At 45.9% G+C, this 12,197-nt stretch overlaps 1 protein-coding gene and 1 long non-coding RNA gene across 6 annotated transcripts in view; one reads left to right on the forward strand and one right to left on the reverse strand.

Moving 5' to 3' along the window:
• rbm26 (RNA binding motif protein 26) overlaps window positions 1-12,197 on the reverse strand; it is a 123,144-nt gene that overhangs the window by 94,972 nt on the left and 15,975 nt on the right. For all 5 annotated transcript variants that reach the window (XM_072476208.1, XM_072476209.1, XM_072476210.1 and 2 more), the window contains one exon: window positions 2,786-2,904. In XM_072476208.1, the coding sequence (XP_072332309.1) occupies window positions 2,786-2,904 (119 nt within the window). The remainder of the gene's footprint in view (window positions 1-2,785; window positions 2,905-12,197) is intronic.
• The window catches only part of LOC140391566 (uncharacterized), a 35,718-nt gene that overhangs the window by 9,136 nt on the left and 14,385 nt on the right, over window positions 1-12,197 (forward strand). Inside the window, exon 2 of the long non-coding RNA XR_011935108.1 lies at window positions 11,912-12,016. This is a non-coding gene — a long non-coding RNA (uncharacterized lncRNA). The remainder of the gene's footprint in view (window positions 1-11,911; window positions 12,017-12,197) is intronic.

Below are 12,197 nucleotides of genomic sequence, written 5' to 3' on the forward strand. Positions count from 1 at the left end.
TGCAGGTAGGGCAGTAGATGTTGTCTATATGGACTTCAGTAAGGCCTTTGACAAGGTCCCTCATGGTAGACTAGTACAAAAGGTGAAGTCACATGGGATCAGGGGTGAGCTGGCATGGTGGATACAGAACTGGCTAGGTCATAGAAGGCAGAGAGTAGCAATGGAAGGATGCTTTTCTAATTGGAGGGCTGTGACCAGTGGTGTTCCACAGGGATCAGTGCTGGGACCTTTGCTCTTTGTAGTATATATATATAAATGATTTGGAGGAAAATGTAACTGGTCTGATTAGTAAGTTTGCAGACGACACAAAGGTTGGTGGAATTGCGGATAGCGATGAGGACTGTCAGAGGATACAGCAGGATTTAGATTGTTTGGAGACTTGGGCGGAGAGATGACAGATGGAGTTTAATCCGGACAAATGTGAGGTAATGCATTTTGGAAGGTCTAATGCAGGTAGGGAATATACAGTGAATGGTAGAACCCTCAGGAGTATTGAAAGTCAAAGAGATCTAGGAGTACAGGTCCACAGGTCATTGAAAGGGGCAACACAGGTGGAGAAGGTAGTCAAGAAGGCATTCAGCATGCTTGCCTTCATTGGCCGGGGCATTGAGTATAAGAATTGGCAAGTCATGTTGCAGCTGTATAGAATCTTAGTTAGGCCACACTTGGAGTATAGTGTTCAATTATGGTCGCCACACTACCAGAAGGGTGTGGAGGCTTTAGAGAGGGTGCAGAAGAGATTTACCAGAATGTTGCCTGGTATGGAGGGCATTAGCTATGAGGAGCGGTTGAATAAACTCGGTTTGTTCTCACTGGAACGAAGGAGGTTGAGGGGAGACCTGATAGAGGTCTACAAAATTATGAGGGGCATAGAGAGAGTGGATAGTCAGAGGCTTTTCCCCAGGGTAGAGGGGTCAATTACTAGGGGGCATAGGTTTAAGGTGAGAGGGGCAAGGTTTAGAGTAGATGTACGAGGCAAGTTTTTTTTTTACGCAGAGGGTAGTGGGTGCCTGGAACTCGCTACCGGAGGAGGTGGTGGAAGCAGGGACGATAGTGACATTTAAGGGGCATCTTGACAAATACATGAATAGGATGGGAATAGAGGGATACGGGCCCAGGAAGTGTAGAAGATTGTAGTTTAGTCGGGCAGCATGGTCGGCACGGGCTTGGAGGGCCGAAGGGCCTGTTCCTGTGCTGTACATTTCTTTGTTCTTTGTAAAAGTTGGGGTAGCGATATGTATAGCTGGTCTGATTGTGCTCATGGCAAAAGATGGCTGTGTCCAAAAACAGTGCAATTCTGTTTTAGGTACTCAAGTTAGATAAAGCAGACAAGAGATTGGAATAAAGCTCTTGCCATTCTACGCAAATATACTGCCTTAAACAAACAAACGCAAGCACTTGACAGACCAGACTGATATCACTGGTCTTTTAATTGAAAAATGGCTCAAGGTGTCTGCAAGCCACTTTCATAGAATCATAGAATTTACAGTGCAGAAGGAGGCCATTTAGCCCATCGAATCTGCACCGGCCCTTGGAAAAAATACCCCATTTAAGCCCACACTTCCAACCTATCCCCTGTAACCCAGTAACCCCACCTAACCTTTTGGGACACTAAGGGCAATTTAGCTTGGCCAATCCACCTAACCTGCACATCTTTGGACTGTGGGAGGAAACTGGAGCACCCGGAGGAAACTCACGTAGACACGAGGAGAATGTGCAGACTCCGAACAAACAGTGACCCAAGCTGGGAATCGAACCTGGGACCCTGGAGCTGTGAAGCAATTGTGCTAACCACTGCACTACTGTTCATATTAGGATCCTTTTCAGTTTGCATTCATGCAGATCATCAATGATATCATGAGACCAGGACAGTCACACTGATGTATCAAGCTTCCTTATTGAAGTGACAGAACCCCCCCCCCCACCAAGAGCTAGTTGCTTGAATGTACAATTCTCCCACTGGATTAAAAGACCCAGGCTTTTGCAGTACAAATGTCGCAGAGATAACCTTCTCTTTGGAATGGTGAAAAGGGAAGGTTTGGGGTAGATGTGCTTGTTGGAGATGGCAGCAGATAATGTGACGAATGTGGAGGCTGGTGGGGTGGGAGGTAAGGATAAGGGGATCTTTATCATGTTTCTGTAGTGGGGTGGAAAAGAAAGAGAACATAGGTTTGCGAAATGGAACAGCCACAGTTGTCAACCACAGTGCAGCGAAATCCAGTTGAAGAAGAACGAAGACATATCAGAACTGCTGGTACGGAAGGTTGCATCATACGAACAGATGCAACAGAGACCAAGAAACTGGATGAGAGGAATCCTTACAGGAAGCAGGGCATGAAAAAACAGAGTCAAGATAGCTTATAGCAAATATTGGCTCATTCCCACCTTGACTGCATTTTTTCAAACAGCTGTTGGTGCTGACTCTATATTCTCATTTATACCCCCTCTAGACTGGTTTCTTCTCTTCCGGCATGCCTTGCACCATCATCCCATTTGCCATTGTGCCTGTCTTGCTTAAAAACTGATGTATCTTTAAATGGGATGAAAGGTTTTTGACCGGATGCTTCACTTGTTTCTCCTTCCACAGATGCTACCAGACTCGCTGAGTATGTACTGCGTTTTCTGCTGCCAGTTTGGATTTCCTGCATCTGCAGTATTTTGTTTTTCTATACATTGATTTAAAACTGCATGAATATCTCTAGGTATAGTTCAGAGTTTCTTTTGCTCCAACGCTAACATTTTAAAAATTAAGTTGTTTTTGTATGCAAGATGTTCTTTACTATACCTTTCTGTAGGAAGACATCTAATTGGTCAACACACAGTGCCTTCAACTCCTTCTCAGTTTTATCTTTCTTTACCAAAGCAACAACGTATTTAGCAAGCGCGGATGGATCTGCATCACATCTGCAACAGAACACATGCAGAAAAATACTTAAAAGCCCATACTAATGTTCTTTGAACAATAATGTATTGAAATACATTGGGAGTACACATTTTTAGAGTAGAAACGTCTTATTTTGTTAAAGGTTTCAGTTTTGAAGGGATCATCCTTCAAAGATATTAGTGTAAATAGGCTAGATATCAACTTCTCCTGCCCTCCTTTCTCTTGGGGTACATAGGTCATTCTTAATCATTTGTAAAAATGTAATAACTGAGAGCCAAAGTAAATCAAGAATCTTTTACAAAACAAGAGTTATTGCCTCTCCCCAGTACAGCAGTCAACCTGCTGTATACTGTCACTTCAGTAACTTCAAAGATGCTGTGATTTAAATAAAACGCAAACCTCATTTTGAAGTTGGCCAAGTTGCAGATCCCAGGTTCTAAAGGGGGTCTGAGGATGATACTATGTACCAATTAGCCTCTCAGCTTAGGTTCACTTGACTAGGTTAGAGGGGACCTCGCTTCCATTTGGCTCAATATTGAAGCAGGCCAGTTGGTGTATCTTTTACAGGTTCTGTTGTCGGGAACTTCAGATCGAGCTCTGCTAGGTGGCCAAAAAATCATTAACACTCTTGAGTGTGGAGGTTGGTCCGTCAGAGATCTAAAATCGACTTCCACTTTCTCTCCCATTCAGGACTTCCCACCAGGTCTCATGGAACATGGGTTTCATATTTGGAGAGATAGAGGCATTTGTAGGCTGGGAGAGGTGTTCAGTAGTACCTCCTAGTCATCCTTTGAGCAGCTACGCCAACAATTTGACATTCTGAGACATCCTTGTTTAAGTATCTGCAACTTGACTTTATCCTTAATAAGACAACGATGCATCTTGCAAATTCTGTTTCCCTGGTGGAAGAAAATCCTGACTTCTGCAGAGCCCAAGCAGTTAACTGGCAAGTTTGATAATACCTCGTGATCTAGATCCTGAGTATATTGGGTACCCTGCAATTTTGGGAGAGACTTGGCAACCAACATTGATATGGAAACATGGGGTAATATATGGGATTGTGCCAATATACTGGACATGGAACAGGATAAAGGAGACTCAGTTCATGTTCTGCGCCATTTGCAAGTCACATCGAATTTGAAACACTGGTTTGATCTTGCTATTTCCCCGCTGCCCCTCAAGTGCATGGTAGTCGAGGGTGATTTTATATATATACTGTGTATGGGTCCTGTGTCAAGATTCAATCCTATTGGTCTGGTGCAGTTAAGGAGCTCAAGATGATAATTGGCACGACCTTGGAAATTGATCCTATATTCCTAATTCTTGGCCTTCCAGATAGAATTTTTGAAGCTAATGAAAAAGGCGACATAACATCCTAACTTCTGCAGCTCCAAAAAATGTCTACTACTGTATTAGTGGCAAGTATCCTTCGATTCAGAATTGGCATTAAATAGTTATGGATTATATCTCCGTTCGAAGTCGGCTACATCCTGTAAAGTGTGGGACCCCATCTCAAATGTATGGGCTCCCCTCTGCCTAAACTGCTCTTGCAAGGCTTTCCATGAGCCTAATTGCAAGTCTTGATCTCGCTATACATGAATGTGTGAATCTTGTAATGTAATTTTACCATGTGTGTATGGCTCGATCTTCTTCCCTCTTCCCCATCCTCGCGATCTATTGTGTAATCAGAAGTGGTGGTTCTTAAGGACCATTGTTCTGAAATTATCCTGTCTTTCTCTGTTCCTATGTTTGCAGAAATAATTGTTCTGTACTTTACCAGTTTGTGTTCTGAAAGTTTGTTGCATTCTGTAAAAATTATAAAACTAATTTTAAAAAAAAGTCATTGCCATTTCTATTTGTATACATTCTCTTGACTATGATGACAAGATTGCAATTAGTATTGGAAAGTATAACAAAAGCTTTTGCCTAATGGATGTAGTGGAAAGGTGCTTTGTCAATGCAAGTTTGCTTACTAATTTTCCCCAAGTCACAACTAAAATGAGTGGAGGTACATGATGAAAGTTTGAATCAACTAATCATACTGCAGAAAGTTTCAACTGTGAGATTATATCCAGGTCATTGCAAAAACAAAAGTCTGCAGATTACCCGGTCAAAAACAGACATGAAGGTATGATGTGCAGTGGCACAATCTCATGAATGTGATATATATATATATAAATTTTAAATATAGAATCAAAGAACAGTTAAAGCACAGAAGGTGGCCACACGGCCCGGCTCTCTGTAAGAGCAATTCAACAAATCTCACTCCTCCCACGTTTTCCTCGTACCACTATAATAGAAGATGTGCACGACTGGACTCCCAGTGACAGTTTGTAGGTGGAGGTCGCATGTTTGGTGGCTCCTGCTAGAGTCTTTGTTTTTTGGCCCTTGGTACCCAGTTTTGGGGAAAAATTTAATCCGATCATTTATGGGAAAGCTTAAGGCAACTAAAGGACGTTGAAAACCCAGAAAAATAATACAGGGGAAAAAAGGGGCGAGCAAAGTCTACCGGCAAGTTTGGTGGAGAGTTCAGCAGGAGGAAAGGTGGCGGGGGTAAGTTCGCCTAGTGGGGCCACCGCCCATTACGATGGATAAGTTGACAAAAGTGAAGGCAGGGAGTTTGAGCGGCTGTTTTCAAAACACTTTTGATAAGCATCAAATGGAAATGACGACCTCGCTCAAGGAGTGGGTGGATAAACTGTTGCCCAGATGAAGGACGCTTTGACAAAGATGACAACGGCGGTGCGGGAACAAGGAGAGCTGTTGACGGGGGTGGAGGAGGCATTGTCGCAGCACAACGACCAGTTCACTTCGATAGGAGAAGAGCTGCGAAGTGTGCTGGAGAGTAAAAAAGGGCTGAGACCTAAGGTGGAGTACCTGGAGAACAGGTCATGAAGACAGAATCTAAGGATCATGAGACTGCCTGAGGGACTGGAGGGCCAGAGGCCTACAGAATACTTTGCGGAGATGTTTGCCAAGTTGATGGGGGAGGAGCAGGACCCCTCCCTCTACGAGTTGGACAGGGCCCACCTGTCACTCCAGCTGAAATCAAAGGCGAATGAGCCACCTGGGCTATGATTGCCTGCTGCCACAGCTATCAGGTGAAAGAGAAGGTTCTGTGATGGGCGAAGCTGAAACAAGGAGATGTGTGAAAGTGGTGATACATGTACATACCAGGATCTCAAGGTGGATCTGGCGAGGCATGTGGCCTTCGATCGGGCGAAGGCGGCATTGTATAAAACCAACGAGAAGTTTGGGGTGGTCTACCGGCAAAGCGGAGGATCACACAACTCCAGAGACTAGTATTTTGAGATGGCGGAGGAGAGATGGGCGTTCATGAAAGCTAAAGAACTGGAACTGAATTTTGGGTTTTTTGGCATTGTTGCTGGTTTTTTATTTATATTTGTTATTTTTTTGTTGTTAAGTGGTGTTTGGGAGGGGATGATTTGTGGTTTATTGGTTAGGATTTATTGCTTTTGTTTAAAGGGATTATTGTGTTGGGAGTGTGGAAGGTTTGGGTGTGGGGGGTTAGGGTGTTGTTTTGTTTTTACTATATGGCAGAGGGGGCTCTAGCTGGGGCCGCCGCACTAGCAGATGCAAATTGGCTAGCGAACGGGAGCAAAGGGTGGGCAGCTACAGGGAAGATGCAGACAGGTAAGGCACCGGGACCGGATTCGGGAAGGGAGACAGTTGTCATCTAATGTGCGGCATCTGTCGAATGTGTTTCTTTCTCCATAACGGAAGGAGTTGGAGGTGGTGGCGCTGGATGGAGAGAAAGCATTTGATGGTGTCGAGTGGAGTTATTTGTGGTGGTGGAGAGGTTTGGGATTGGGCCCAAGTTTGTGGCTTGGATGAAACTGTTGTATGAGGACCCGATGGCGAGCGTGCGTACAAATGAGATGAATTAAGGGTAGTTTCCTCTGCACAGGGGAATGAGGCAGGGATGCCCCATGTCCCCTCTTCTGTTCGCACTGGCAATAAAGCCCTTGGCCATTGCGCTGAAGTGCTTGGATAAATGGAGGGGAATAGTGAGGTGGGGGAGGGGCTTGGAGCATAGGATGCCCCTGCACGTTGATGATCTGCTGTTGTCCACCTCTTCAGTGGGGGATATTTAGGCGATTTGGGCCATTTTCAGGCTACAAGATAATTTCGGGAAAAAATGAGTTTTTCGTGGTATTTTCTCCAGGGCGGGAGTTGGCCATTTCAGATGACAGCAACTTTAGGTATATGGGAGTGCAGCTGGCTCAGAACTGGACTTGGCTCCATAAGTTGAACTTCATGAGTTTGGTGGGCAGGGTCAAGGCAGATTTGCTGAGATGGGATAGCCTTTCCCATCATTGGCAGGCTGGGTGCAGGGGGTTAAGATCAACATTTTGCCACGATTTTTATTCTTGTTTCATTGCCTGCTGGTCTTTTTGCCATAAATTTTGTTTATGGGGTGGAGAAGCTGATTTTGTCGTTTGTTGGGCCGGTAAGGTAGCAAGGATTAGGAGCACAGTGCTCCAGAGAGTGTGACAGTTGGGGGTGGGGGCTTTGCCCGAACTTGTGATACTATCACTGTGTGGCGAAAGCGGAGAAAATGTGGTTCTGGAGTCGGGACGCAGAGGGCGCGATCCTCCGAAGTGGAGACAGTGTGTTCGAGCCGTCGTGAACGCCGGCACGTTTAATGGCGACACGAAACGGGCACGGAGACTACCAATTCTGGCCCCCCTAGGAGGCCAGCATAGCGCTGGAGCGGTTCACGCCGCTCCAGCTTCCCTTCCCGGCACCAAATGGCCGGCGCGCCAACCCGCGCATGCGTGGGGGATTCTTCAGCGCGCCGGCCCGGACACAACATGGCGTGAGGGTTCAGGGGCTGGCCGTCCAACAGAGCCCGGGGGAGAAGGGGGCAACCCGCCGATCGGTGGACCCCGATCGCGGGCCAGACCTCATCAGGGCCCCTCTCCCCCCCCTACGCGCAGAGTTTCCGCCGGCAGCAACCAGGCGTGGATGGTGCCGGTGGGACTCTTCTCCACACCTCGGAGAAGCGTGCGCCGGCGTTCGGGCGGCGTGGCGGTTGCAGCGTTTCTCCGGCCCGGAGGCTTTGTGGCCGAAGATGGACGTAGGTTTTTGTAAGGGACCAGGGTTGCGGCCGCTAGCAATGCCACCGCGTTAGCATTGCTGCAGACAGCGCTGAGAACCTGGGTTTGAATCCAGGCCCTGGGTCACTATGGAGTTTGCACATTCTCCCAGTGCCTGCGTGGGTGTCACCACCACAACCCAAAAATTGGCCACGCTAAATTGCCGCTTAATTGGAAAAAAATAATTGGTTACTATTAAAAAAAAAATTTTTATTTTTAATTTTTTTTTAAAAAACAGAAATGCCACCGCTTCTGTTTGCCCCCGGGAAGGTATTCACGGAGTCCAGTGGTAGTGGCCACGCTAAAAACATGGAGGCACTTTCGGCAGCACTTGCTGAAGTTGGGGGCAGGGTCGAAGTTGATGCCAATACAGGGGAACCATCGGTTTAAGCAAGGGACGATGGAAATAAAGGACCTGCTCTTAGAAGGATGGTTTAAGAGTCTGGAGGAGTTGGGGTGAAGTTTGGGGTGCCGCGAGGGGAGGGTTTCAGGTACACGCAGGTGTGGGATTTTGTGAAAAAGGTCTACCTGGCTATTCCGGTAGCACCGCCCTCCTTGTTGCTGGAGGGGTTGTAGTCGGTGATTTGGGGAGGGGTTTATGGGAGGATTTGGGAGAAGGATAGGGCATCTCAACTTCACGTGGCTTTGCGACAAAATCGCTGGCTTTGAAAGCAGACCAAGGCAGGCCAGCAGCACGGTTCAATTCCCGTAACAGCCTCCCCGAACAGGCGCCGGAATGTGGCGACTGGGACTTTTCACAGTAACTTCATTTGAAGCCGACTTGTGACAATAAGCGATTTTCATTTCATTTTCATACGTACAAGACTGGGATTGATACAGCTAAAGGTAGTGTACAGAGCACACCTGACAATATCGAGGAATAGTCGGTTGTTTGAGGGGGTGGAGAATATTTGTGAGCGGTATGGGAGGGGCCCAGCCAATCATGTACACATTTTTCCTTGCCCAAAATTGAAGAAGTATTGAGAGTTGTTCTTCAGCACCATGTCGGCAATTCTACATATGGATTTAGAGCCCAGTCCCCTGGGTGCCATATTCGGGCTGTCAGACTTGCAGCTGGGAGTGCGGGCAGATATATTGGGCTTCACCCCGTTGATCACACCCAGGTGGGTCCTGTTGGGGGTGGAGGTCAGTTTCTTCACCCTGTGCCTCGGTATGGCTGGGGGAATCAAATGGAATTCTTGTATTTGGAGAAGGAGGGAAGGTGAAATTTTCTCCGAGGGGGGCTAGTGAGGGGCCTGGGGTTTTGTTTTATTTTGGGTTAGTTTTGTTTGGTAAATGTTCTAAGAGTTATATTTTTAACTATTAAAATGTTAAAATTTTTAAACAAATATTTATTTTTTAAAAAGGTGTGCACAACAAACTGTGTATTTGGAGTTGAAGCCAGGTAGCAAAGTTGGCTGATAAATAGTTGCAGAACAGAAAACAGAGCTGGGGGAGTTATGGGTTTCTACAGCAAGATTAACAGCGCATGAGTGGAAGTTCTCATTAATTCAACTTATTCCCATTCACATCTGGGAGGGGTTGTCTCAGAAGAACACCCTATTAGGAAGCAGAGAACCAATAACGCACACAAACCTCTGCATTATACTGCATGTGTGCTAACTTCTGAAGTTGCTATCGGTTTCAGTGAGTAATGACTGCAAAAGTGGTAAATTCAGGCTGAAACACTGAAACATGGAAGTGCAGAGAGGATGTTAGGAGAATTGATGGGACACAAATAATTCCACAGAAGTTGGAGGAAAACTGATAGAGGTGTTTAAAATGATGAAAAGTTTGCACGGAACAGAGATATTTGTGATGGAGTCCAGAATCAGGAGCAATAAATATGGGATAATGTAGCTAACTAAAGATCAAACAAAGAGTTTCCAGGAAATCTCTGCACAGAAAGTGGCGAGATGTGGAATTCAGTCGTGTGAAGTGACTGACGCATATAGTATTGGCTCAGGATAGCCTTAATGTATACATGAAGAAGAATGAAATGGAGGAACACAGGGGCAGAGGCAAGTGTGGAATATAAACACTGGCATAGACCAAGCATGCCATTGATTCCATCTACACCTCCCACTGCCCTGGGGAAAGCGGGCAGCATAATCAAAGACCCCTCCCACCCGGCTTACTTGCTCTTCCAACTTCGTCCATCGGGCAGGAGATACAAAAGTCTGAGAACACGCACGGAACAGACTCAAAAACAGCTTCTTCCCCACGGTTACCAGACTCCTAAACGACCCTCTTATGGACTGACCTCATTAACACTACACCCCTGTATGCTTCACCCGTTGCCGGTATTATGTAGTTACATTGTGTACCTTTTGTTGCCCTATTATGTATTTTCTTTTATTTCCTTTTCTTTTCATGTACTTAATGATCTGTTGAGCTGCTTGCAGAAAAATACTTTTCACTGTACCTTGGTACACGTGACAATAAACAAAATCCAAATCACTTGTTGCACTGTAGATTCTATAATAGCAATATGGACAAGGGCAGCACGGTGGCGCAGTGGTTAGCATGGAGGCCTCACGGCGCCGAGGACCCGGGTTCAATCCCGACCCCGGGTCACTGTCCGTGTTGAGTTTGCACATTCTCCCCGTGTCTACGTGGGTTTCACCCCCACAACCCAAAAAGATGTGCAGGGTAGGTGAATTGGCCATGCTAAATTGCCCCTTAATTGGAAAAAACTAATTGCTACGGACTAGTGGACTGGAACAGCTCAAATTTAATACAAAGAGCATTTTACCTTGTTAAGAGTCGGGAGAAACCCCCCCCTCCCCCAGCAACGTTGACCCACCTATGCCCACACTTTCCTGTCCACTCTGCACAGATATGGAACACCATCTAATCTACCTGGGGTTGGGGACAATTACAGTGATAAGGTTATATTGATCATCACCACTGATTTAAAAAAAAATAAACTTGGAGTACAAGTAGACCAAGAGATTCGGATTACAGAGTCAGCCGTACTTCCTTGTCATTGTGTCCATTATTAGTGCAGGCACCACTGAAATACTCCCCTATTTTGCGAACATTTTCTGAAGTGTATCTCAGTATAATACCATCATAAATTCAAAGTCAACGATTAAAATAATCCGAAATAAGCAAAATACTGTGGATGCTACAATCTAAAACAAGAACAGAGAATGCTGGGAAAACAGAGCAGGCCTGGCAGCATCTGTAGGCGGGGTGGGGGAGGAGAAACAGAGGTAACATTTAGAGCCCGCTTGGCTCTTACCATTTTAACTCCGGGTACAAGGTAAACACAGGAAGGTTGGGGCCATGCTTAGGGCCTTGAATGGTGAGGAGGGTGGTGTTAAAGGGGCAGATGTTGCACCTTCTGTGATTGCCAATCGCAGAAGGTGCAACATCGTCCCCTTTACCTCCTCACAACTCAGACACCAAAACACTCCTTTCAGGTTAAGCAGTGTTTCACTTGCACTTCCGTCAATTTGGTCCATTGCATTCGCTGCTCCCAATGCGGTCTATTCTACATTGGGAAGACTAAACGCAAACTGCAAAAAGCAACGCTTTGCGGAACACGCTCGGTCCGCCTGCAAACATGACTGCAAGCTGCCTGCTGCTGGCCATTTTAACTCAGCACGTCGCTCTCATGTCCACATGTCTGTCTTGGCCCTTGGCTCCAGTGAAGCCCAACACAAGCTGCAGAAACAGCATCTCATCTGCCAATTAGGCATGTTACAGCCCTCAGAATTCAACATGGAGTTCACCAACTTAAGACTGCAATCTTTCTCCTCCATCTTAAAACCATCTCTTTAAAAATGTATCCCATATATTTATTGCCTCAATGCAAAACCCTCCCATCCCCTTCCCTCCCACACCAGGTCATCTGTATTTTGTTCTTATGGTTGCTATATCTGATTGCAATCTCTCACAGCTTCAAGACAGAAACAATGGGCAAGTCAAGACATAATAGGAACACACTGAGCAACAAGTGAGAGCCAGCGAGAAGAGGAACAGAAGCAAAGGGGGGGGCACAAAGGTCAGTGAAAAAGCAAAGATAGTTGCACAGAGGAGATATAATTTACTTCTGTAAGCAATTCCAGAGGAAAATCAACTTTGTGCTGCGTCACTCCTGTAATTATAAAACAGGGGGGTCAAACACCTCAAGAGCAATGCAAACTAAAAAGCAAATTAACTTTCTGCCTTTGTGCAATCTGATC

This window comes from Scyliorhinus torazame, chromosome 15 (assembly GCF_047496885.1).
Source record: "Scyliorhinus torazame isolate Kashiwa2021f chromosome 15, sScyTor2.1, whole genome shotgun sequence".
Taxonomy (NCBI): Eukaryota; Metazoa; Chordata; class Chondrichthyes; order Carcharhiniformes; family Scyliorhinidae; genus Scyliorhinus; species Scyliorhinus torazame.